The sequence below is a fragment of the Osmerus eperlanus genome, chromosome 6 (genome assembly GCF_963692335.1).
Source record: "Osmerus eperlanus chromosome 6, fOsmEpe2.1, whole genome shotgun sequence".
Lineage (NCBI taxonomy): Eukaryota > Metazoa > Chordata > Actinopteri > Osmeriformes > Osmeridae > Osmerus > Osmerus eperlanus.
Window position 1 is genome coordinate 412,047 of NC_085023.1, and position 25,459 is coordinate 437,505.

General features: G+C 48.3%; 1 protein-coding gene across 1 annotated transcript in view; it reads right to left on the minus strand.

Moving 5' to 3' along the window:
- golga4 (golgin A4) overlaps positions 1-25,459 on the minus strand; it is a 65,550-nt gene that overhangs the window by 4,532 nt on the left and 35,559 nt on the right. The window contains exons 12-19 of the mRNA XM_062464471.1: positions 24,545-24,628; positions 18,060-18,207; positions 17,595-17,761; positions 15,304-15,402; positions 13,480-13,635; positions 9,531-13,252; positions 8,857-8,978; positions 7,937-8,067 (exon numbers count right to left, since the gene is read on the minus strand). Coding sequence (XP_062320455.1) covers positions 7,937-8,067; positions 8,857-8,978; positions 9,531-13,252; positions 13,480-13,635; positions 15,304-15,402; positions 17,595-17,761; positions 18,060-18,207; positions 24,545-24,628 — 4,629 coding nt within the window. The remainder of the gene's footprint in view (positions 1-7,936; positions 8,068-8,856; positions 8,979-9,530; positions 13,253-13,479; positions 13,636-15,303; positions 15,403-17,594; positions 17,762-18,059; positions 18,208-24,544; positions 24,629-25,459) is intronic.

A 25,459-nucleotide genomic window follows, 5' to 3' on the forward strand; every position in this document is an offset into this window, starting at 1 on the left:
ACTACTACAGTGTGCTAGGTCACATTGTTTCACTACTACAGTGTGCTAGGTCACATTGTTTCACTACTCCAGTGTGCTAGGTCACATTCTGTTTCACTACTCCAGTGTGCTAGGTCACATTCTGTTTCACTACTCCAGTGTGCTAGGTCACATTGTTTCACTACTCCAGTGTGCTAGGTCACATTGTTTCACTACTACAGTGTGCTAGGTCACATTGTTTCACTACTACAGTGTGCTAGGTCACATTCTGTTTCACTACTCCAGTGTGCTAGGTCACATTCTGTTTCACTACTCCAGTGTGCTAGGTCACATTCTGTTTCACTACTCCAGTGTGCTAGGTCACATTCTGTTTCACTACTCCAGTGTGCTAGGTCACATTCTGTTTCACTACTACAGTGTGCTAGGTCACATTCTGTTTCACTACTCCAGTGTGCTAGGTCACATTCTGTTTCACTACTCCAGTGTGCTAGGTCACATTGTTTCACTACTCCAGTGTGCTAGGTCACATTGTTTCACTACTACAGTGTGCTAGGTCACATTCTGTTTCACTACTACAGTGTGCTAGGTCACATTGTTTCACTACTCCAGTGTGCTAGGTCACATTCTGTTTCACTACTCCAGTGTGCTAGGTCACATTCTGTTTCACTACTCCAGTGTGCTAGGTCACATTGTTTCACTACTCCAGTGTGCTAGGTCACATTCTGTTTCACTACTCCAGTGTGCTAGGTCACATTGTTTCACTACTCCAGTGTGCTAGGTCACATTCTGTTTCACTACTCCAGTGTGCTAGGTCACATTCTGTTTCACTACTACAGTGTGCTAGGTCACATTCTGTTTCACTACTCCAGTGTGCTAGGTCACATTCTGTTTCACTACTCCAGTGTGCTAGGTCACATTCTGTTTCACTACTCCAGTGTGCTAGGTCACATTGTTTCACTACTACAGTGTGCTAGGTCACATTCTGTTTCACTACTACAGTGTGCTAGGTCACATTGTTTCACTACTACAGTGTGCTAGGTCACATTGTTTCACTACTCCAGTGTGCTAGGTCACATTCTGTTTCACTACTACAGTGTGCTAGGTCACATTGTTTCACTACTACAGTGTGCTAGGTCACATTGTTTCACTACTCCAGTGTGCTAGGTCACATTCTGTTTCACTACTACAGTGTGCTAGGTCACATTCTGTTTCACTACTACAGTGTGCTAGGTCACATTGTTTCACTACTCCAGTGTGCTAGGTCACATTGTTTCACTACTCCAGTGTGCTAGGTCACATTGTTTCACTACTCCAGTGTGCTAGGTCACATTGTTTCACTACTCCAGTGTGCTAGGTCACATTGTTTCACTACTCCAGTGTGCTAGGTCACATTGTTTCACTACTCCAGTGTGCTAGGTCACATTGTTTCACTACTCCAGTGTGCTAGGTCACATTGTTTCACTACTCCAGTGTGCTAGGTCACATTGTTTCACTACTCCAGTGTGCTAGGTCACATTGTTTCACTACTACAGTGTGCTAGGTCACATTGTTTCACTACTCCAGTGTGCTAGGTCACATTGTTTCACTACTCCAGTGTGCTAGGTCACATTGTTTCACTACTCCAGTGTGCTAGGTCACATTGTTTCACTACTCCAGTGTGCTAGGTCACATTGTTTCACTACTCCAGTGTGCTAGGTCACATTGTTTCACTACTCCAGTGTGCTAGGTCACATTGTTTCACTACTCCAGTGTGCTAGGTCACATTGTTTCACTACTCCAGTGTGCTAGGTCACATTGTTTCACTACTCCAGTGTGCTAGGTCACATTGTTTCACTACTCCAGTGTGCTAGGTCACATTGTTTCACTACTCCAGTGTGCTAGGTCACATTGTTTCACTACTCCAGTGTGCTAGGTCACATTGTTTCACTACTCCAGTGTGCTAGGTCACATTGTTTCACTACTCCAGTGTGCTAGGTCACATTGTTTCACTACTCCAGTGTGCTAGGTCACATTGTTTCACTACTCCAGTGTGCTAGGTCACATTGTTTCACTACTCCAGTGTGCTAGGTCACATTGTTTCACTACTCCAGTGTGCTAGGTCACATTGTTTCACTACTCCAGTGTGCTAGGTCACATTGTTTCACTACTCCAGTGTGCTAGGTCACATTGTTTCACTACTCCAGTGTGCTAGGTCACATTGTTTCACTACTCCAGTGTGCTAGGTCACATTGTTTCACTACTCCAGTGTGCTAGGTCACATTGTTTCACTACTCCAGTGTGCTAGGTCACATTGTTTCACTACTCCAGTGTGCTAGGTCACATTGTTTCACTACTCCAGTGTGCTAGGTCACATTGTTTCACTACTCCAGTGTGCTAGGTCACATTCTGTTTCACTACTACAGTGTGCTAGGTCACATTCTGTTTCACTACTACAGTGTGCTAGGTCACATTCTGTTTCACTACTCCAGTGTGCTAGGTCACATTCTGTTTCACTACTACAGTGTGCTAGGTCACATTCTGTTTCACTACTACAGTGTGCTAGGTCACATTGTTTCACTACTCCAGTGTGCTAGGTCACATTCTGTTTCACTACTACAGTGTGCTAGGTCACATTCTGTTTCACTACTACAGTGTGCTAGGTCACATTGTTTCACTACTCCAGTGTGCTAGGTCACATTCTGTTTCACTACTACAGTGTGCTAGGTCACATTGTTTCACTACTCCAGTGTGCTAGGTCACATTCTGTTTCACTACTACAGTGTGCTAGGTCACATTGTTTCACTACTCCAGTGTGCTAGGTCACATTCTGTTTCACTACTACAGTGTGCTAGGTCACATTCTGTTTCACTACTACAGTGTGCTAGGTCACATTCTGTTTCACTACTCCAGTGTGCTAGGTCACATTCTGTTTCACTACTACAGTGTGCTAGGTCACATTCTGTTTCACTACTCCAGTGTGCTAGGTCACATTCTGTTTCACTACTCCAGTGTGCTAGGTCACATTCTGTTTCACTACTCCAGTGTGCTAGGTCACATTCTGTTTCACTACTCCAGTGTGCTAGGTCACATTGTTTCACTACTCCAGTGTGCTAGGTCACATTCTGTTTCACTACTCCAGTGTGCTAGGTCACATTCTGTTTCACTACTACAGTGTGCTAGGTCACATTCTGTTTCACTACTCCAGTGTGCTAGGTCACATTGTTTCACTACTACAGTGTGCTAGGTCACATTCTGTTTCACTACTACAGTGTGCTAGGTCACATTGTTTCACTACTACAGTGTGCTAGGTCACATTGTTTCACTACTCCAGTGTGCTAGGTCACATTCTGTTTCACTACTCCAGTGTGCTAGGTCACATTCTGTTTCACTACTCCAGTGTGCTAGGTCACATTGTTTCACTACTCCAGTGTGCTAGGTCACATTGTTTCACTACTACAGTGTGCTAGGTCACATTGTTTCACTACTACAGTGTGCTAGGTCACATTCTGTTTCACTACTCCAGTGTGCTAGGTCACATTCTGTTTCACTACTCCAGTGTGCTAGGTCACATTCTGTTTCACTACTCCAGTGTGCTAGGTCACATTCTGTTTCACTACTCCAGTGTGCTAGGTCACATTCTGTTTCACTACTACAGTGTGCTAGGTCACATTCTGTTTCACTACTCCAGTGTGCTAGGTCACATTCTGTTTCACTACTCCAGTGTGCTAGGTCACATTGTTTCACTACTCCAGTGTGCTAGGTCACATTGTTTCACTACTACAGTGTGCTAGGTCACATTCTGTTTCACTACTACAGTGTGCTAGGTCACATTGTTTCACTACTCCAGTGTGCTAGGTCACATTCTGTTTCACTACTCCAGTGTGCTAGGTCACATTCTGTTTCACTACTCCAGTGTGCTAGGTCACATTGTTTCACTACTCCAGTGTGCTAGGTCACATTCTGTTTCACTACTCCAGTGTGCTAGGTCACATTGTTTCACTACTCCAGTGTGCTAGGTCACATTCTGTTTCACTACTCCAGTGTGCTAGGTCACATTCTGTTTCACTACTACAGTGTGCTAGGTCACATTCTGTTTCACTACTCCAGTGTGCTAGGTCACATTCTGTTTCACTACTCCAGTGTGCTAGGTCACATTCTGTTTCACTACTCCAGTGTGCTAGGTCACATTGTTTCACTACTACAGTGTGCTAGGTCACATTCTGTTTCACTACTACAGTGTGCTAGGTCACATTGTTTCACTACTACAGTGTGCTAGGTCACATTGTTTCACTACTCCAGTGTGCTAGGTCACATTCTGTTTCACTACTACAGTGTGCTAGGTCACATTCTGTTTCACTACTCCAGTGTGCTAGGTCACATTGTTTCACTACTCCAGTGTGCTAGGTCACTTCCTGTTTCACTACTCCAGTGTGCTAGGTCACTTCCTGTTTCACTACTACAGTGTGCTAGGTCACTTACATTTACATTTAGTCATTTAGCAGACGCTCTTATCCAGAGCGACTTACAGTAAGTACAGGGACATTCCCCCCGAGGCAAGTAGGGTGAAGTGCCTTGCCCAAGGACACAACGTCATTTGGCATGGCCGGGAATCGAACTGGCAACCTTCAGATTACTAGCCCGATTACCTAAACGCTCAGCCACCTGACTCCCTGTTTCACTACTACAGTTTGCTAGGTCACTTCCTGTTTCACTACTACAGTGTGCCAAGTCACATTCTGTTTCACTACTACAGTGTGCTACATCACTTCCTGTTTCACTACTACAGTGTGCTTGGTTACTTCCTGTTTCACTACTACAGTGTGCTAGGTCACTTCCTGTTTCACTACTACAGTTGTGCTAGGTCACTTCCTGTTTCACTACTACAGTGTGCTAGGTCACTTCCTGTTTCACTACTACAGTTGTGCTAGGTCACTTCCTGTTTCACTACTACATTATGCCAGGTCCCTTCCTGTTTCAACTCAGCACTCTCTCCCTCCAGGAGCACCAACACCTCTTCATATATCTAGAAAGTCCTCTCCTCCCTCCATCCATCCCTCCATCCATCCATCCAAACCAAAGAGTAGGGATGCACCGATCCAACTTTTTCAGTCCCGATACCAATACCGATGCCTGGGCTTTGTGTATCTGTTGATACCGATCCGATACCGTTGTTGAATTAATAATAAACTGTATACCTCCCATTTTATACCTTCCTTCCACCATGTGGAAGAGACTAAATTCACCAAACTTTACTAACTAAGACAAAATAACAGATGTAATGTACTGAATTCTTATTATTTGTTATTTAAAAAACAATTGTGCATTCAAAATGCGAAAATAGAATGTAATCAAACGTATTAAAATAAATCAAATGTAGCAGTAGAAACTAAATAGTGTATTGGTCAAACATAAATTAGTAATCAAACAATTACCAAACATTGTAAACATGTACAACATTTTTTGGGGAAATCGTATTTATTTGTTGTCGCTGGTTGCTGGTGTGTGAACCATGGAAGTTTTTAGCTTGAAGCATTGCACCGTGCGGTGTACAGCTCGTGTCCAACTAGTGGACAGATAAACTTAAAAGTAACATGGAGCGAGCCAAAGAGTCGGCTGTGTGGAGATATTTCACGCTTGCCACGCCAACTAGTTCGTCGGCTGTTTGCAATGTCTGCAAAGTAAATGTTTTGAAGGGTGGTGGTAGTACTGCAAAGTACAATACTACCAATTTAATCAAGCACATCCAAAAGCACAATGCTAGGAGCACGCTGAATTCCTGCAGCTCAACAACTCTATTATACTGTAGAATCTACAGTGTAGATTAACCCGTTAACCTGTTAAGGAGTAGCGTCTCACATATGTAATCGGTCGAATGCGGGTCTCACAACGTAACGCCGCATATGCGATTTCGAAAATTCCAACTGAATATTTTCCGATAGACAAACACTATGCGACAAACGCTGTATACTTCAATATGTACTAATGAGAAGGCTAACAGGTAACACAAGCATGCTAGTAGCATTGCTACGAGTATTATGCTTGCTGTGGGGGCCGTCGGAAATAGTTAGAACTCACGCATCTAAAGGGTCGGTTAACTCATGCTGCTGACAACTGACATAGGATGTGCGGCAAAAAAAAGGATGGATCGGCTAGTGGATCTGTTAATTTTTACGATCCTCGATCCAGCTATTTTGTCAATATCGGGCTGATATCCGATCTTAATATCGGATCGGTGCACCCCTACCAAAGAGTATAGAAAATGGCGGAAACGTTGCGCTGCTACGCTGGCACTGGTGTTGCAATGGAACATTCTATTGGCTTTCACTTCTTGTCAATATAAGTTCTTTGTCCACCCTCCCTCCATCCATCCCTCTATTCTCTCCTCCCTCCATCCATCCCTCCATCCTCTCCTCCCTCCATTCATCCCTCTATCCTCTCCTCCCTCCATCCATCCATCCTCTCCTCCCTCCCTCCATCCCTCCCTCCATCCTCTCCTCCCTCCCTCCATCCTCTCCTCTCTTTATCCTCTCCTCCCTCCATTCATCCATCCATCCTCTCCTCTCTTTATCCTCTCCTCCCTCCATTCATCCCTCCATCCTCTCCTCCCTTTATCCTCTCCTCCCTCCATCCTGTCCTCCATCCTCTCCTCCCTTTATCCTCTCCTCCCTCCATCCATCCATCCTCTCCTCCCTCCATCCATCCTCTCCTCCATCCATCCATCCCTCCATCTTCTTCTCCGTCTATCCATCCCTCCAGCCTCTCCTCCCTCCATCCTTTCCTCCCTTCATCCCCTCCTCCCTCCATTCATCCCTCCATCCATCCTCTCCTCCATCCATCCTCTACTCCCTCCATCCCTCAGTCCCCTCCTCCCTCCATCCTCTCCTCCCTCCATCCATCTCTCCACCCTCTCCTCCCTCAGTCCCCTCCTCCCTCCATCCTCTCCTCCCTCCATCCATCTCTCCATCCTCTCCTCTCTCCAGCCTCTCCTCCCTCCATTCATCCATCCCTCCATCCTCTCCTCCCTTTATCCTCTCCTCCCTCCATCCTCTCTCCATCCATCCTTTCATCCCTCCATCCCCTCCTCCCTCCATCCATCCTCTCCTCCCTCCATCCATCCCTCCATCCTCTCCTCCCTCCATCCTCTCCTATCTCCATCCATCCCTCCATCCTCTCCTCCCTCTCTCCCTCCATCCCCTCCTCCCTCCATCCATCCCTCCATACTCTCCTCTCTCCAGCCTCTCCTCCCTCCATTCATCCCTCCCTTCATCCATCCCTCCATCCTCTCCTCCCTTTATCCTCTCCTCCCTCCACCCTCTCTCCATCCATCCTTTCATCCATTCATCCCTCCATCCCCTCCTCCCTCCACCCATCATCTCCTCCATCCACCCATCCATCCTCTCCTCCCTCCATCCTCCCTTCCTCCCTCCATCCCCTCCTCCCTCCATTCATCCCTCCATCCTCTCCTCCCTCCATCCTCCCTTCCTCCCTCCATCCCCTCCTCCATCCTTTCCTCCCTCCATCCCCTCCTCCCTCCATCCTCTCCTCCATCCATCCATCCCTCCATCCCCTCCTCCCTCCATCCATCTCTCCATCCTCTCCTCTCTTTATCCTCTCCTCCCTCCATCCCTCCTCCCTCCATACATCCCTCCATCCTCTCCTCCCTCCATCCATCCCTCCATCCTCTCCTCTCCTTCCTCCCTCCATCCATCCTCTCCTCTCTCCATTCATCCCTCCATTCATCCCTCCCTCCATCCATCCCTCCATCCTCTCCTCCCTTTATCCTCTCCTCCCTTTATCCTCTCCTCCCTCCATCCTCTCCTCCCTCCATCCCCTCCTCCCTCCATCCTCTCCTCCCTCCATCCTCCCCTCCTCCCTCCATCCCCTCCTCCCTCCCTCTCCTCCTCCCTCTCCTCCTCCATCCTCTCCTCCCTCCATTCATCCCTCCAATCATCCCTCCATCCTCTCCTCCCTCTAGTACCTGCAGCACCTCTTCATATCTTTGGACCGTCTTCTGCATCTCGTCCTCCTTCTGGGAGATCTGCTTGTGCAGCTGGGAGACCTCCTCCCTGTGGCCGGCCATGAGTTCAGCCTCCACACCCTGGGCCCTTCCTGGGGGCAGAGACACAACCATGTCAGGCACACCCTGAACCCTTCTCCTGGATACTTTACATCACAAGTTCCATTACCAATACTAATGTTAACTATTGGTTGGGTTCGATTGCTCTCCAGGACTTATGATCCTCATTTGATGCCCCTCTCGTGGTTTATTGCTTTAATAATCTATCTGTCCCACCACAATTCTAGCTGAGCAATAGCGCTAAGACAGGGAGTTGACAAAGTATTTAGCTAAATGGCTGGTAGCTAGGCTAGTAGCTGGCTATCTGGTAGATTCGATGCTTAGAACGACAGGATTAGCAGCTACAGTAGCGCACATGCTCCGTTTTAGAGTTGTAGAGCTATGCTAGCGCTAGCAGTACTTTTCTGCTAAAACTGACCAAAATACAAGGTGCGGATACCACAAGAAAGCATATCAAGCTAGCTAAATATGAGACATTGTCACCCTGGCAGTGCCTGTGGCATTTTGATTTGCAGCTAGTCTGCAGTTCTAGAAGTCAACAATCTCCTGTAAGCTAACTAGCAAGATAACAAAATACAGCCTGGGCAGTGGCCAGCTATGCAGGTAGCAAAATAACTAGGGGGGATCTGGGCTAGGAGGGGTCTGGTCTAAGGGGGATCTGAGCTAGGCGGGGGTCTGGGCTAGGGGGGTCTGGGCTAGGAGGATCTGTGCTAGGAGGAGTCTGGGCTAGGAGGAGTCTGGGCTTGGGGGGTCTGGGCTAGGGGGGGTCTGGGCTGGGGGGGGTCTGGGCTAGGGGGGGTCTGGGCTGGGGGGGGTCCCACCGATGGCCTCCTTCACTGCAGCGTCCAGATCCCTCTCCTTCACAGCCAGCTGCGTGTTGAACTCCCTCATCAGTTGCTTCAGGGACGAGCTGTGTCTGGCTTCCACCTCCTCCACCTCCAGTCTGAGGGAAAGACAGGGAGGGACAGGGGGGGAGACAAGGGAGGGAGAGCAGGGGGGGCATAAGGAGAGACAGGGGAGCAGGAGGAGAAGGTAAGAAAAGGAAGAAGCAGGAGGCCAATATAAGGATAGGACATCAACACATTAAAGTTGCAGTCAAGTAATTTCAAACCTGAATGCTCCCCTCCCCCCACTGTCGTTTTAAATAAACCTACTGAAGCTTCCTGTCGTTTTAAATAAACCTACTGAAGCTTCCTGTCGTTTTAAATAAACCTACTGAAGCTTCCTGTCGTTTTAGATAAACCTACTGAAGCTTCCTGTCGTTTTAAATAAACCTACTGAAGCTTCCTGTCGTTTTAAATAAACCTACTGAAGCTTCCTGTCGTTTTAGATAAACCTACTGAAGCTTCCTGTCGTTTTAAATAAACCTACTGAAGCTTCCTGTCGTTTTAGATAAACCTACTGAAGCTTCCTGTCGTTTTAGATAAACCTACTGAAGCTTCCTGTCGTTTTAAATAAACCTACTGATGCTTCCTGTCGTTTTAGATAAACCTACTGAAGCTTCCTGTCGTTCTCCTCGCCCAGCTCCTTCCTGACAAGCTCCAGCTCCTGCTGGTGCTCCCGCCTCAGAGCCCGCATGTCCTCCTGCAGCCGCAGGAACTCCCTCTGGACCTTCTGCATCTCAGCTGTCGCCTCCGCCAGCTGGCTCTGTAGAGAGCCTCCCAGCCCGTCCTCCAGGAGGCATTGTTTTTCCTCCTCCCTCCTGGGTGCTCTGGCGGTCCAGCTCCTCTCCTCCAGATCTCGGCCCAGACGGCTGAGTTCTGCTTGGAGGAGAGAGTTCTGCTCCTCCGCCTCTCTGAGCTTCTGCCTGATCTCTTCTTGCATAGCTGCAGTCTTATCGGGCTGGTTCTCCTCCTTTTTATCTTCCTTCTGGAGGGAAGCCAGTTTCTCCTCGTACATGTCTTTCAGCCTCTGTAGACAACTGTCCCTCTCCAGCCTCTCCTCGCTGCGTATCTGTTCCAGGCGTTTCTCCTGCTCTTCCCTCAGCTCCGACATGGAGCCCTGCAGCTCTCTCCTCCTCTCCTCCAGGGCTTTCTGCCTGGTCATCTTCTCCTCCTCCAGCTGAGCCTGCAAGGTCCTCAGACTCTGCTCCTTCTCCTCCTCCAGCTGAGCCTGCAAGGTCCTCAGACTCTGCTCCTTCTCCTCCTCCAGCTGAGCCTGCAAGGTCCTCAGACTCTGCTCCTTCTCCTCCTTCAGCTGAGCCTGCAAGGTCCTCAGACTCTGCTCCTTCTCCTCCTCCAGTTGAGCCTGCAAGGTCCTCAGACTCTGCTCCTTCTCCTCCTCCAGTTGAGCCTGCAAGGTCCTCAGACTCTGCTCCTTCTCCTCCTCCAGCTGAGCTTGCAAGGTCTTCAGACTCTGCTCCTTCTCCTCCTCCAGTTGAGCCTGCAAGGTCCTCAGACTCTGCTCCTTCTCCTCCTCCAGTTGAGCCTGCAAGGTCCTCAGACTCTGCTCCTTCTCCTCCTCCAGCTGAGCTTGCAAGGTCTTCAGACTCTGCTCCTTCTCCTCCTCCAGCTGAGCTTGCAAGGTCTTCAGACTCTGCTCCTTCTCCTCCTCCAGCTGAGCCTGCAATGTCTTCAGACTCTGCTCCTTCACCTCCTCCAGCTGAGCAAGCAGGTTGTTGTTGTTCTGCTCCTGCTCCTTCACCTCCTTCTTCACCTCCTCCAGCTGAGCCTGTAGGCTCCTAACGCTCCTGTCCTTCTCCTCCAGCTGGGAGTTGAGCTGCTTCCTGATCTGGACAATCTTCTGCTCAGCCTTCTTCTTCAGCTCTGACATTTTCCCGGCGCCCTCCGCCGTCAGCCTCTCCTCCTGACTCCTCAGCACCTCCTCTTCCTTCTTCTCAAAATCCTCCTTCTGTCCCTCCAGCTCCTGTCTGAGCCTCACCTTCTCCATCTCCAGGGCCTGCAGCTTCTCCTTTGCCTCCTGGGCACACTGGCTGGACTGGTCCTGGGAGAGCTGCAGCTGCCCGCTCCTCTCCTTCCTCTCAGCCTCCCAGAGGCTGCGCCGCTGCCTCAGATCAGCCGTGAGCTGCTCACACTCCCGGGTCCTAGTGGCCAGCTGCTCCTCCCGCTCACTGAGGGTCACGCTGCAGAGCTCCAGCTCCGCCCCAAGCGCACTCATCTTCTGCTCCTTCTCGCTCAGGGCCTGGTCCATCTCAGACTTGCTGATGGACTGACAGTCCCCACTGGCCTGCTCCAGCCTCCGCAGATCCTCGTCCCTCTCCGCCAGCTGCCTCTCCATCCCCTCCAGCCGGGCCTGCAGGGCCTGGACTGTGTCGTGGCTCTGGGTCAACTTGGCCTCTGCCTTGCCCTTGAACTCTGACAGGTTTTCCTTGAGCGCCTCAGCCTGCTCCGTGGCGGCCATCTTGTCCTGGTGGAGTTTGTCCATCTGTCTTAGCAGCTCCTGCAGCTCCTGCTGCCGCTCCTCCTCCTTCCCCACCAGCTGGGTCTTTAGGTCCTGGACCACCCCCTCCAGGTTGCTGATGTGCAACGTGCTACTTTCAACCTTCTCTGAGATGGCAGTGTTCTCCTGGCTGAGCTGCTGCACACGGAAGGCTTTCTTTGAGAGAGCCTGAGAGTGCTTCTCTGCATCGGCCAGTAGAGAGACTTTCTCCTTTGTTAAGGCTTGGATTCGCTCCGTGTGCGCTTGGAGCTGAGAAGTCAACTGCTCTACTGAACTGCATAGCTTCTGGTTCTCCTCCGTCCTCTGCCGGATACCCTCCTCTAAAGTGCGGATTCTGTCCACCTTGGTGAGGAGGACATTTTTAAGGTGTGCCACCCTTTTCTGACTGCGGAACACCCTGTCCTGCAGCTCTCCCGCCCTGGCCTCCACCCGTTCACAGAGCTGACCCGCTGCTCCCTCCATCCTGGTGTGGATCTCCAGACAGACCTGCTCCAGCTGCTGGCTGACTGCAGCGGACCGTGTCTGAAACTCCTCCTCCAGCGTCCGCTGCAGGTCGTCCTCCTGGGAGCGCGAAGCCTCCAGGGCCTGCAGCTTCCTTTCCGCGTCCTCGCATCTGTGGGACAGCGTCTGCAGCTTGGCCTTGCTCTCTTCCCCGGTCCTGCTGAGCTGGTCCTGGGTGTGGTTCTTCTGGCTGAGGGTCTGGCTGAGGTTCCTCTCCATGGCCTCGAGCTGCTGCTTTAGCCTGCGCTCCCTATCCGCCAGGGCCTCCCGCTGGGACGCAGCCTCCCTCAGTTCAGCCTGCAGCTTCTGTACTGTGGTCTCCCGGATGGCCAGCTCCTCCCTCAGGTCTCTCACCTCCTGCTGGGCCTGCTCCTGCACCTCCATGCTCCTCCCAACCTGCCGGGACGCCTCCTCCAGCTCTTGAGACTTCTTCAGCAGAAACCGGGCCTCCTGCTCCTGCTTCTGCTGCAGCACCGCATCCTTCTCCTTCAGAGCCTCCTCGCTCTCCTGGAGCTTCTTCTTAAACTTGTCCTGCATCTCTTTTGCTTTCTGTTTAAATTTCTCCATCTTCGTCTCCTGTGCCTTCAACTTGCCCTCTATGTCTTTCCTGATATTTTCCATTTTCTTCTCGTGAGAAGCTTTCTGGTCTTCCAGCTGTTTCTTCAGCCTCTCCTGCTGCTCCTGCCCAGCCCTCCGCTTCTCACACAGCCTCTCGTCCTGCTCCGAGAGTTCCTTCCTGCTCTGCTGTAACTGCAGCTCTGTCTCCTGAAGCTCTGTCACTTTGAGCTGAAGAGCCTCTTCCTTCTGCAGACAGTCTCTCTGTGCAGCCTCCATGTGTCGCTCCAAGTCCTCTAGCTTGCTGTGACAGCGTCTGAGCTCGTCTGTGAGCTGGCCCAGCTGAGTGTTGCTGCGCTGCAGCTCCTCCTCAGCAGTCCGAGCGGCCGCCAGTCTCTGCCGGGTCTCCTCCAGGTCCCGAGCGTTGGTGTCGCGTTCCTGCAGCGTGGCCTCCGCCTCCTCCACCAGCCTGCTCTCTCGCTGCAGGTGCTCCTCCAGCTCCTCTTCTTTTTTCTGCAACGCCGTCTTCAGCTTGTTCAACTCTTCTTTCAGCGTTTTCTCCACACCTCCCAGAGACTCCTGGTGCTGCAGCCTGACCTCCTCCAGCTCCTTCCTGTGCCGTGCCTCCTCCTCCTGCAGCCTCCTCTCCAGGGCCTCCTGCTGCCCAGCCTCCAGGCCCGACCTGTGCTCCTGCCCCAGCTGGGAGGCCTGGTCTGCAGCCGGCTCACTCTGCGCCTGACAACTCTCCAGCTCCAGTATCCTCTGGAATGAACACATCATATCATTATACACATATTCAGCAATGTTCCGTTATTATAAACAATGTATATTTTGTTAAAACAAATTTAAAGGCTGAAAAGGCTTAAGAAAATAACCTAACTGCAAACCTATGGGTATTCAAAGGGAGACCACACAGCCTTGCTACATTCTATGGACTTCAATGTGAACTCTATAGCTTTTCAGTGACTGTATAAAGACGTGAGCCTCACCGTCCTGGCTGCCTCCAGTTCCAGCTCTGCCTCCTGGTAGCGGCTCAGGGCGGCTGCCTCCAGAGCAGCTCTCTGCAGCTGCATTTCCTCCAGCTCCAGTCCCGCCTGTTGCACCCGCTCCTTGGACGCCTGCTCAAACACCTGCTCACACTGCTCCTGGACATGGGCACACACACACACAGGTCAGACACACATGCAAACACACATGTACACGCATGCACACACAAGTCAGACACACACACAGAGGTCAGACACACACGCCAACTCAAACTAACGGCTCAATGGTACAGAAAGCATGATTATGAAATGGATAGTTACAACCTCAAGACCTGATTGGTTGACAGCTGTGGTATATTGACAGTATACCACAGGTATATCTCTAATCAGTTTGATTAGAGATATTACTGCGCAGCCACATGTATTATCAGTAAACGCGTTAATTCAATAACATATAGATACTATTCACTGTATCTCAAAAAAGTAATATATTAGTTGGGTGAGCTCACGCCTTCGGCGAGCACAGCCATTGTTCTCTCACATATATATTATTATTAGTATTTTCCCACCCCTAAGGATCCCTCAATATTTGGACTACATAAACAACATCAGTGTCAAAATGTTCGTCTTGGTCCCGATTACGTTGCTTCTACTGGGATTTACTTTCTTTTGCACGGTTTAACAGGTTCCAATGTTTTTGTGGCAAAAAGTTTCCTGTGTCCACAAAGGGAACTCAGTGCCAACGTCAGCACATGTTAGCAACGACGCATGGATACAACGTGCATAGATGTGCTGTTGCACAGCGAGTATCGTGCCGTGGTGTACTAACAGCATCATACATGTACATTTAATTAAATCAAGACTTGCATGTACAGTAAGTAATGTCACATTAAAGAATGTATTTAAACTCAAGCTTGTGTGGTGCGTCGCTGTCTTCAATGCCACAGCCTAAACTTTGTCAAAAAGAAACGTTTTTCATTTCCGGCGCTTTCAAACGATCCCCTCACTCAGTGAATTTTGGCTAGCAACAGCAGCTAGGCTAGCTTGCTCGTAGCACAATTTACTGAGGTCAGCTTCTCCACCGTGCAGGGCTCTAGTCTAAGATCAAATGGTCGTATTTGGCATTGTTACTGACAATGATCGCTTCCAGCAAACTTCTTTTGAATGAGGCATTTCCCCCTAAATAAATGTCCAGCTTATTTACGTTTTGGGGGGCACATTTTGAGTTTGCAGATGGTACTGTTTGAATCGCAATTCCACCTGAAATACTGCCGGTGACAACGTTGCTACAATAGTTTGTTTAAAAAGGGGGTTCAGCTTGTTTCAAAGGGGGTTCCTAATGAATGAATGCAATATGAGTCTAGGCTAAATGCTTGAAAATATCACTAGAAGGGAAAAACTTACCAGACCATTTTTACACCGGATTGCCCAATATCTTAGTTTGATCCAACTTTTCAACTGACGCTATAGCTTATCACTATTCCCTCTTGCAGGGGAAATGAGAAGACCACCGTTTCATTCTACACTTCACTTTTAGTATTTTGAATTGTAAATGAGCAGCAACAAATAAATGCTTTTAAATCTATGCAATCTTCATAAATAATAAGTACGCATTTTTATATAAAATATACAGAAATATCAGTTTTAAAAATTACTGTTAATAAACGGACCCATCTGCAACCGACGCAAGCAAGCACACCTTACAATTTCCCCAGAAATTGTACCCTCTGTAGTTATTATTATTAATAGAGCAGCTGCATGCTGCCTAGAGGCCCATGAGCAGCACCGTCATGAGTGAAGAGCAGGTTCTCAGATATGACGTCATACCACAGCCTGGCTGATCCGAGCGAGAGCCTCCTGATCCTTATGCTCCAGCGCCTCTTTGTGTTGCTTCTCCAGCTCACAAACCTTCTCCTCCGAAGACTTCTGCAACACAAACAACAGGGACATCAGCTCTATTTGGTCTTTGGACTTTTGGTCTTTAGTCCAGCAGAATTAATTATTTGGGTGAATCCTTTGTGGATATAGTTTTGGCGTTGAAAGCTGGACTTAATTTAAGATGACCTACAAGCATGGTACTAGGAGCTAAACTGACCTGATAGTACACTGCTATGAGTAACAGGAGGTGAGGAGGAGAGATGAGGAGAAGGTGAGGAGAAAGATGAGGTGAGGTGGTTAGGTGGTGATGAGAAGGAAAATATGGAGGTAAGGAGTTGGTAAGGTGAGGCTGGAGGAGAAGGTGGAGGTGAGGAGGAGAGATAGTGAGGAGGTGAAAAAGAGGTGGTGAGGAGGTAGAGGTGAAAAGGAGGTGATGAGGAGGTTGAGATGAGGTGAAGGAGCATATTAGGAGGTAGGTTCGAGGGTCGAGAGTATATTAGGAGACAGGGAGCCTATCTAGGGAGTAGGGAGCATACAGTTAGGTCCATAAATATTTGGACATTGACACAACTTTCATCATTTTGGCTCTGTATACCACCACAATGGATTTGAAATGAAACAATCAAGATGTGCTTTAAGTGCAGACTTTCAGCTTTAATTTCAGGGTATTTACATCCAAATCAGGTGAACGGTGTAGGAATTACAATACATTTTATATGTGCCCCCCCCTTTTTAAGGGACCAAAAGTAATTGGACAATTGGCTGCTCAGCTGTTCCATGGCCAGGTGTATGTTATTCCCTCATGGGAGTTCGTTATTTCATTGACAAGGAGCAGATAAAAGGTCTAGAGTTCATTTCAAGTATGGTATTTGTGTTTGGAATCTGTTGCTGTCAACTCTCAATATGAAGTCCAAAGAGCTGTCACCATCAGTGAAGCAAGCCATCGTTAGGCTGAAAAATCAAAACAAACCTATCAGAGAGATAGCAAAAACATTAGGTGTGGCCAAATCAACTGTTTGGTACATTCTTAAAACGAAAGAACGCACTGGTGAGCTCAGCAACACCAAAAGACCCGGAAGACCACGGAAAACAACTGTGGTGGATGACAGAAGAATTCTTTCCCTGGTGAAGAAAAACCCCTTCACAACAGTTGGCCAGATCAAGAACACTCTCCAGGAGGTAGGCGTATCTGTGTCAAAGTCAAAAATTAAGAGAAGACTTCACCAGAGTAAATACAGAGGGTTCACCACAAGATGTAAACCATTGGTGAGTCTCAAAAACAGGAAGACCAGATTAGAGTTTGCCAAAAAACATCTAAAAGACCCTGTACAGTTCTGGAACAACATCCTATGGACAGATGAGACCAAGATCAACTTGTACCAGAATGATGGGAAGAGAAGAGTATGGAGAAGGGAAGGAACTGCTCATGATCCAAAGCATACCACCTCATCAGTGAAGCATGGTGGAGGTAGTGTTATGGCGTGGGCATGTATGGCTGCCAATGGAACTGGTTCCCTTGTATTTATCGATGATGTGACTGCTGACAAAAGCAGTAGGATGAATTCTGAAGTGTTTCTGGCAATATTATCTGCTCAGATTCAGCCAAATGCTTCAGAACTCATAGGACGGCGCTTCACAGTGCAGATGGACAATGACCCGAAGCATACTGCGAAAGCAACCAAAGAGTTTTTTAAGGCAAAGAAGTGGAATGTTCTGCAATGGCCAAGTCAATCACCTGACCTAAATCCAATTGAGCATGCATTTCACTTGCTAAAGACAAAACTGAAGGGAAAATGCCCCAAGAACAAGCAGAAACTGAAGACAGTTGCAGTAGAGGCCTGGCAGAGCATCACCAGGGACGAAACCCAGCGTCTGGTGATGTCTATGGGTTCCAGACTTCAGGCTGTCATTGACTGCAAAGGATTTGCAACCAAGTATTAAAAGTGACAATTAGATTTATGATTATGTTAGTTTGTCCAATTATTTTTGGTCCCTTAAAAAGGGGGGGGCCACATATAAAATGTGTTGTAATTCCTACACCGTTCACCTGATTTGGATGTAAATACCCTGAAATTAAAGCTGAAAGTCTGCACTTAAAGCACATCTTGTTGTTTCATTTCAAATCCATTGTGGTGGTATACAGAGCCAAAATGATGAAAATTGTGTCAATGTCCAAATATTTATGGACCTAACTGTATCTAGGGGGTAGGGAACATATACAGAAAAAGATGGTGATTCACCATCATGATGGTGACCACTTCCTGTTTGACTCGGCTGAGTTCCTGCTGCAGATTCCTCCTCTCCTCTTCCCCGGTCCGCTCCACATCCTTCACCTGCTCCTCCAGCTGCCTCCGCCCCTCCTCCGCCCGCTGGGCCATGCTCAGGGCTCTCTCCAGCTCCTCAAACGCTGCCGGGGAGCAGATGACAGGTCAGTCCTAGCCCAGTCCTGCCCCCTGACCCCAGGCCTGACCCCAGACCCCAGGACTGCCCCCTGACCCCAGGCCTGCCCCCAGACCCCAGGACTGCCCCCTGACCCCAGGCCTGCCCCCAGACCCCAGGACTGCCCCCTGACCCCAGGCCTGCCCCCAGACCCCAGGACTGCCCCCTGACCCCAGACCCCAGGACTGCCCCCTGACCCCAGGCCTGCCCCCAGACCCCAGGACTGCCCCCTGACCACAGACCCCAGGACTGCCCCCTGTCCTGACCTGCCCTCTCTGAGTGTTCTCGGTGCTCCTGCAGCAGGTCCCTCTGAGCAGTGGCCTGCTGGACTCTGGAGCGCAGTGCTGCAATCTCCTCCTCCTTCATCTCCAGAGTCTCGTGCATCTGCCTCTTCGTCTCTGCAATCACCATGCCCTGGACACACACACACCATTTATATATATATATATATATATATATATATATATATATATATATATATATATATATTAGTGGTGGGCATAGATAATTTTGTAAAATCTAGATTAATCTCACTGTAATCTTGGCATTAATCTAGATTAAAATGGCTCATTTGAATTCCGCCGAAGGCATTCAGAATATGTGTGCTACCCAAGCTCGAGTCTAAGACGGATTCGAGAGACCGCAGATAGAGTGTGGCTAGTCTGGGTTGTCATATGTTTTAGAAACTGCAAAGGCAGCTCGAGTCTAAGACGGACTCGAGACACCGCAAAGACTGCGGCTTATATGTGCTTTTGATTCCCGCGATAATAACACGTTAACGTAATCTCACTTTTAAAAATAGTGCCGTTAACGCAGGTTTCTTTTTGACCCTGGGAATCACCTGTGACTTCACATGACTTCGACTGCTGACGGTAGCTGAATGATGGAGAGAGGGCTTTTAGATGGGAAGTTCCATTTCAAAAAGTTGCCAGACTCGGTTCGGTTGACGAAACCAAGGCTGTGTTTCATAAATTGAATACATTTGCGATTAACTATATGAAATAATGTGATTTATCGCGATTAAATATTTGTACTGCTTGACAGCCCTAATATACACACACCCCATATATATATATATACACACACACACACGCCATATAAATATATATATACACACACAAGCACCCCATATATATATTAGGGCTGTCGAAGTTAACGCGATAATAACGCGTTAATGCAATCTCACATAACATCACATAACTCTGCCACATCTTTGCTGACGTTGCAGCCTTGTTGGGACATGGTGGACATCCACCAACCATCCACTACTCCATCCATCTGGACCATCCAGGATTGCACAGCAATTATCAGTAAACAAGACTGTTTGAAAATTTGTCTCATGTATTTCTAGGCCCACTGCAACCATTTCTGCATGTGAGCATTGGTTAGGGGTGGCCGAATAATAGGTGTTAATCAGTCATAATCAGTCTGTTGGTATTTATTTACTTCATTGTAAAGCCAAACAAGATGATCTGTATTACATTTATTTTTCTATTCCTTTCTGAATTGTTAGATTAAATATTGGACTTTAAATCTGGAGAAATAACTTAAATTAATTACTAGAATATGGCATCCTCGGCTCCTCCTCCTTCGCAGGTATAAAGAGGGTCGGGTGAAAGCTTGGGAGTTATTTTTGTTTGAGCAAGAGTTGGACAGAAAACAGTTTCGTGACCGTAGCGTATACACAGTGTTATCATTTATTAGGAACAGTTTAAGTTTATTTGAAAGTCAACCACAGAGAATTTAGTATTTTTTCTTTTGACAAAATAAATCTTGCATTATTTTGAACGAAACATAAGGATCTCCGCGATTGCTTATTTATCTACGAGTCACAACCCTGCTCGAAATGTTGACTAAGGAAAATAGGACGAGTGAAGCAATTGCCACAACAGTAAGTTTATGCACAACTGCAAGCCTCTGGAGGATCCTACACCTTGAGGCTCGCGGGACTCCAGAGGCACCTGCAGCTTCAAATACCTGTTTGCTGCTTTGTAATGGAATTTTAGCCGCTGCTCTCTCAATCCGATGAATTTGTCTAGCAGAAACCTTCCTCCTTATGCCTTTAATCCGTCTGTGCTCTGAATCAGCCACAAATCTCTTCACAGTACGATGATCACGCTTAAGTTTTTGTGAAATATCTAATGTTTTCATACTATATTAGTCGTTTTTTTGGTGGTCCAATCAGTGAACAGAGGGAGTGGCTGAGAACGATGACGTTGATGGCATGCGCTAGTTTGAGTTGTAGTTCAGTAATGGCGGCGGAGAAAGATGCAAGCAAAACCGTTCGGCTCCCTTGTGGCAACGCTGCCGAATATCCAGAAGTTAAAGCTGGAGCAAGAACAATCTTTGCTGAGTTTTGTTGGTGGCCATGATGTTGTGGCCCTCCTCCCCACGGGGTTCGGGAAAAGTTTGATTTTCCAGCTAGCTCCATTAGTGGTGAAAGAGTTGGCTAAGGCGAAAGCTAGCGATTGGTTATGGCAGATCCAGAGTGGCTCTGGGCAGATCCAATAGTTTTAAACTTCAACAGAGTACCCGCCTTAAAGGAAGTTAACGCTTGTCAATGGAGCGATCCCAGACCCTCTGAACAAATGAAATGTACGAGGGTCTGGTTAGGACCGGGCTATACTCACACACCCCATATATATATATACACACACCCCAAATATATATATACAATGGGGAGAACAAGTATTTGATACACTGCCGATTTAGCAGGTTTTCCCACTTACAAAGCATGTAGAAGTGTGTAATTTTGTATCATAGGTACTCTTCAACTGTGAGTGAAGGAATCTAAAACAAAAATCCAGAAAATCACATTGTATCATTTTTAAGTAATTCATTTGCATTTTATTGCATGACATAAGTATTTGATCACCAACCAACCAATAAAAATTCCGGCTCTCATAGACCTGTTAGTTTCTCTTTAAGAAGCCCGTCTGTTCTCCACTCATTACCTGTATTAACTGCACCTGTTTGAACCCGTTACCTGTATAACAGACACCTGTCCACACACTCAATCAAACAGACTCCAACCTCTCCACAATGGCCAAGCCCAGAGATCTGTGTAAAGACATCAGGGATACAATTGTAGACCTACACAAGGCTTGGATGGGCTACAGGACAATAGGCAAGCAGCTTGGTGAGAAGGCAACAAGAGTTGGCGCAATAATTAGAAAATGGAAGAAGTTCAAGATGACGGTCAATCTCCCTCGGTCTGGGGCTCCACACAAGATCTCACCTCGTGGGGCATCAATGATCATGAGGAAGGTGAGGGATCAGCCAAGAACTACACGGCAGGACCTGGTCAATGACCTGAAGAGAGCTGGGACCACAGTCTCAAAGAAAACATTAGTAACACACTACGCCGTCATGGATTAAAATCCTGCAGCGCACGCAAGGTCCCCCTGCTCAAGCCAGCGCATGTCCCATCTGAAGTTTGCCAATGACCATCTGGATGATCCAGAGGAGGAATGGGAGAAGGTCATGTGGTCTGATGAGACAAAAATAGAGCTTTTTGGTCTAAACTCCACTCGCCGTGTTTGGAGGAAGAAGAAGCCCAACCCCAAGAACACCCTGAAGCATGGAGGTGGAAACATCATTCTACACCATCCCAACCGTGAACATGGAGGTGGAAACATCATTCTACACCATCCCAACCGTGAACATGGAGGTGGAAACATCATTCTACACCATCCCAACCGTGAACATGGAGGTGGAAACATCATTCTACACCATCCCAACCGTGAACATGGAGGTGGAAACATCATTCTACACCATCCCAACCGTGAACATGGAGGTGGAAACATCATTCTACACCATCCCAACCGTGAACATGGAGGTGGAAACATCATTCTACACCATCCCAACCGTGAACATGGAGGTGGAAACATCATTCTACACCATCCCAACCGTGAACATGGAGGTGGAAACATCATTCTACACCATCCCAACCGTGAACATGGAGGTGGAAACATCATTCTACACCATCCCAACCGTGAACATGGAGGTGGAAACATCATTCTACACCATCCCAACCGTGAACATGGAGGTGGAAACATCATTCTACACCATCCCAACCGTGAACATGGAGGTGGAAACATCATTCTACACCATCCCAACCGTGAACATGGAGGTGGAAACATCATTCTACACCATCCCAACCGTGAACATGGAGGTGGAAACATCATTCTACACCATCCCAACCGTGAACATGGAGGTGGAAACATCATTCTACACCATCCCAACCGTGAACATGGAGGTGGAAACATCATTCTACACCATCCCAACCGTGAACATGGAGGTGGAAACATCATTCTACACCATCCCAACCGTGAACATGGAGGTGGAAACATCATTCTACACCATCCCAACCGTGAACATGGAGGTGGAAACATCATTCTACACCATCCCAACCGTGAACATGGAGGTGGAAACATCATTCTACACCATCCCAACCGTGAACATGGAGGTGGAAACATCATTCTACACCATCCCAACCGTGAACATGGAGGTGGAAACATCATTCTACACCATCCCAACCGTGAACATGGAGGTGGAAACATCATTCTACACCATCCCAACCGTGAACATGGAGGTGGAAACATCATTCTACACCATCCCAACCGTGAACATGGAGGTGGAAACATCATTCTACACCATCCCAACCGTGAACATGGAGGTGGAAACATCATTCTACACCATCCCAACCGTGAACATGGAGGTGGAAACATCATTCTACACCATCCCAACCGTGAACATGGAGGTGGAAACATCATTCTACACCATCCCAACCGTGAACATGGAGGTGGAAACATCATTCTACACCATCCCAACCGTGAACATGGAGGTGGAAACATCATTCTACACCATCCCAACCGTGAACATGGAGGTGGAAACATCATTCTACACCATCCCAACCGTGAACATGGAGGTGGAAACATCATTCTACACCATCCCAACCGTGAACATGGAGGTGGAAACATCATTCTACACCATCCCAACCGTGAACATGGAGGTGGAAACATCATTCTACACCATCCCAACCGTGAACATGGAGGTGGAAACATCATTCTACACCATCCCAACCGTGAACATGGAGGTGGAAACATCATTCTACACCATCCCAACCGTGAACATGGAGGTGGAAACATCATTCTACACCATCCCAACCGTGAACATGGAGGTGGAAACATCATTCTACACCATCCCAACCGTGAACATGGAGGTGGAAACATCATTCTACACCATCCCAACCGTGAACATGGAGGTGGAAACATCATTCTACACCATCCCAACCGTGAACATGGAGGTGGAAACATCATTCTACACCATCCCAACCGTGAACATGGAGGTGGAAACATCATTCTACACCATCCCAACCGTGAACATGGAGGTGGAAACATCATTCTACACCATCCCAACCGTGAACATGGAGGTGGAAACATCATTCTACACCATCCCAACCGTGAACATGGAGGTGGAAACATCATTCTACACCATCCCAACCGTGAACATGGAGGTGGAAACATCATTCTACACCATCCCAACCGTGAACATGGAGGTGGAAACATCATTCTACACCATCCCAACCGTGAACATGGAGGTGGAAACATCATTCTACACCATCCCAACCGTGAACATGGAGGTGGAAACATCATTCTACACCATCCCAACCGTGAACATGGAGGTGGAAACATCATTCTACACCATCCCAACCGTGAACATGGAGGTGGAAACATCATTCTACACCATCCCAACCGTGAACATGGAGGTGGAAACATCATTCTACACCATCCCAACCGTGAACATGGAGGTGGAAACATCATTCTACACCATCCCAACCGTGAACATGGAGGTGGAAACATCATTCTACACCATCCCAACCGTGAACATGGAGGTGGAAACATCATTCTACACCATCCCAACCGTGAACATGGAGGTGGAAACATCATTCTACACCATCCCAACCGTGAACATGGAGGTGGAAACATCATTCTACACCATCCCAACCGTGAACATGGAGGTGGAAACATCATTCTACACCATCCCAACCGTGAACATGGAGGTGGAAACATCATTCTTTGGGGTGCTTTTCAGGACGACTGCACCGTATTGAGGGGAGGATGGATGGGGCCATGTATCGCCAGATCTTGGCCAACAACCTCCTTCCCTCAGTAAGAGCATTAAAGATGAGTCGTGGCTGGGTCTTCCAGCATGACAACGACCCGAAACACACAGCCAGGGCAACTAAGGACTGGCTCCGTAAGAAGCATCTCAAGGTCCTGGAGTGGCCTAGCCAGTCTCCAGACCCAGAACTACAGGAAACGTATGATCTCTGTAAAACAAAGGTTTCTGTACCAAATATTATGGTCTGCTTTTCTGTGGTATCAAATACTTATGTCATGCAATAAAATGCAAATTAATTACTTAAAAATGATACAATGTGATTTTCTGGATTTTTGTTTTAGATTCCTTCACTCACAGTTGAAGAGTACCTATGACAAAAATTACAGACTTCTACATGCTTTGTAAGTGGGAAAACCTGCAAAATCGGCAGTGTATCAAATATTTGTTCTCCCCACTGTTTTAACCCCAAATATATATACACATACACACGCAAATTCTAAGCAGCTGTACCTGAATCATCGTCTCAGAGCACCACAGGTCCACTGGTGTGTAAGTAAGTGTGTATGGTGTGTGTGTTTCTATGTGAGTGTGTGTGTTTCTGTGTGTGTGTGTGTGCAGGTCTCACCTTGTCCTGCTCCAGTTGTTCTATCAGGTTCTTGGCATCACGCAGCTGAGTGATCAGCTTGGTCTTCTCTGTGGTGTGGAGCTCCTGCAGGCAGGCAGGCAGGGAAGAAGCAGAGAGAGAGGGTTATCTGTCAGTAGAACCATGGAATCAGACCCTGTCTGTCTCCAGGCTCAAGACAGGGTTAGGATTGAACCTGTACTAGTGGATGGACACATACACAGAGCTTCCCCCTCCCTCCTCCTAACCCCCTCATTCCCTCCCTTTCTTCCTTACTTGTCCTCTAACACCACCCCCCCCTCCCCCCAGGTTCATCCGTTTGAGCTCCTGGGTCATATTCCTGCTTCCCACCAAAATCAAGTCGCATCTCGCTGTGGAGAACAGCTCCAGCCACACAGCTCCAGCCAGCTCCACACAGCCCCACACTGACCCACACTGACCCACATGGACCCACACTGACCCACACGGACCCACATGGACCCACATGGACCCACATGGACCCACATGGACCCACATTGACCCACACTGACCCACACTGACCCACACGGCTCCACACGGACCCACACGGACCCACACTGACCCACATGGACCCACATGGACCCACACAGCCCCACATGGACCCACACAGACCCACACAGACCCACACGGACCCACACAACCCCACACGGCTCCACACGGACCCACACGGACCCACACTGACCCACATGGACCCACACTGACCCACATGGACCCACACTGACCCACATGGACCCACATGGACCCACACGGACCCACACTGACCCACATGGACCCACATGGACCCACACAGCTCCACATGGACCCACACGGACCCACACTGACCCACATGGACCAACACTGACCCACATGGACCCACACAGCCCCACACTGACCCACATGGACCCACACTGACCCACATGG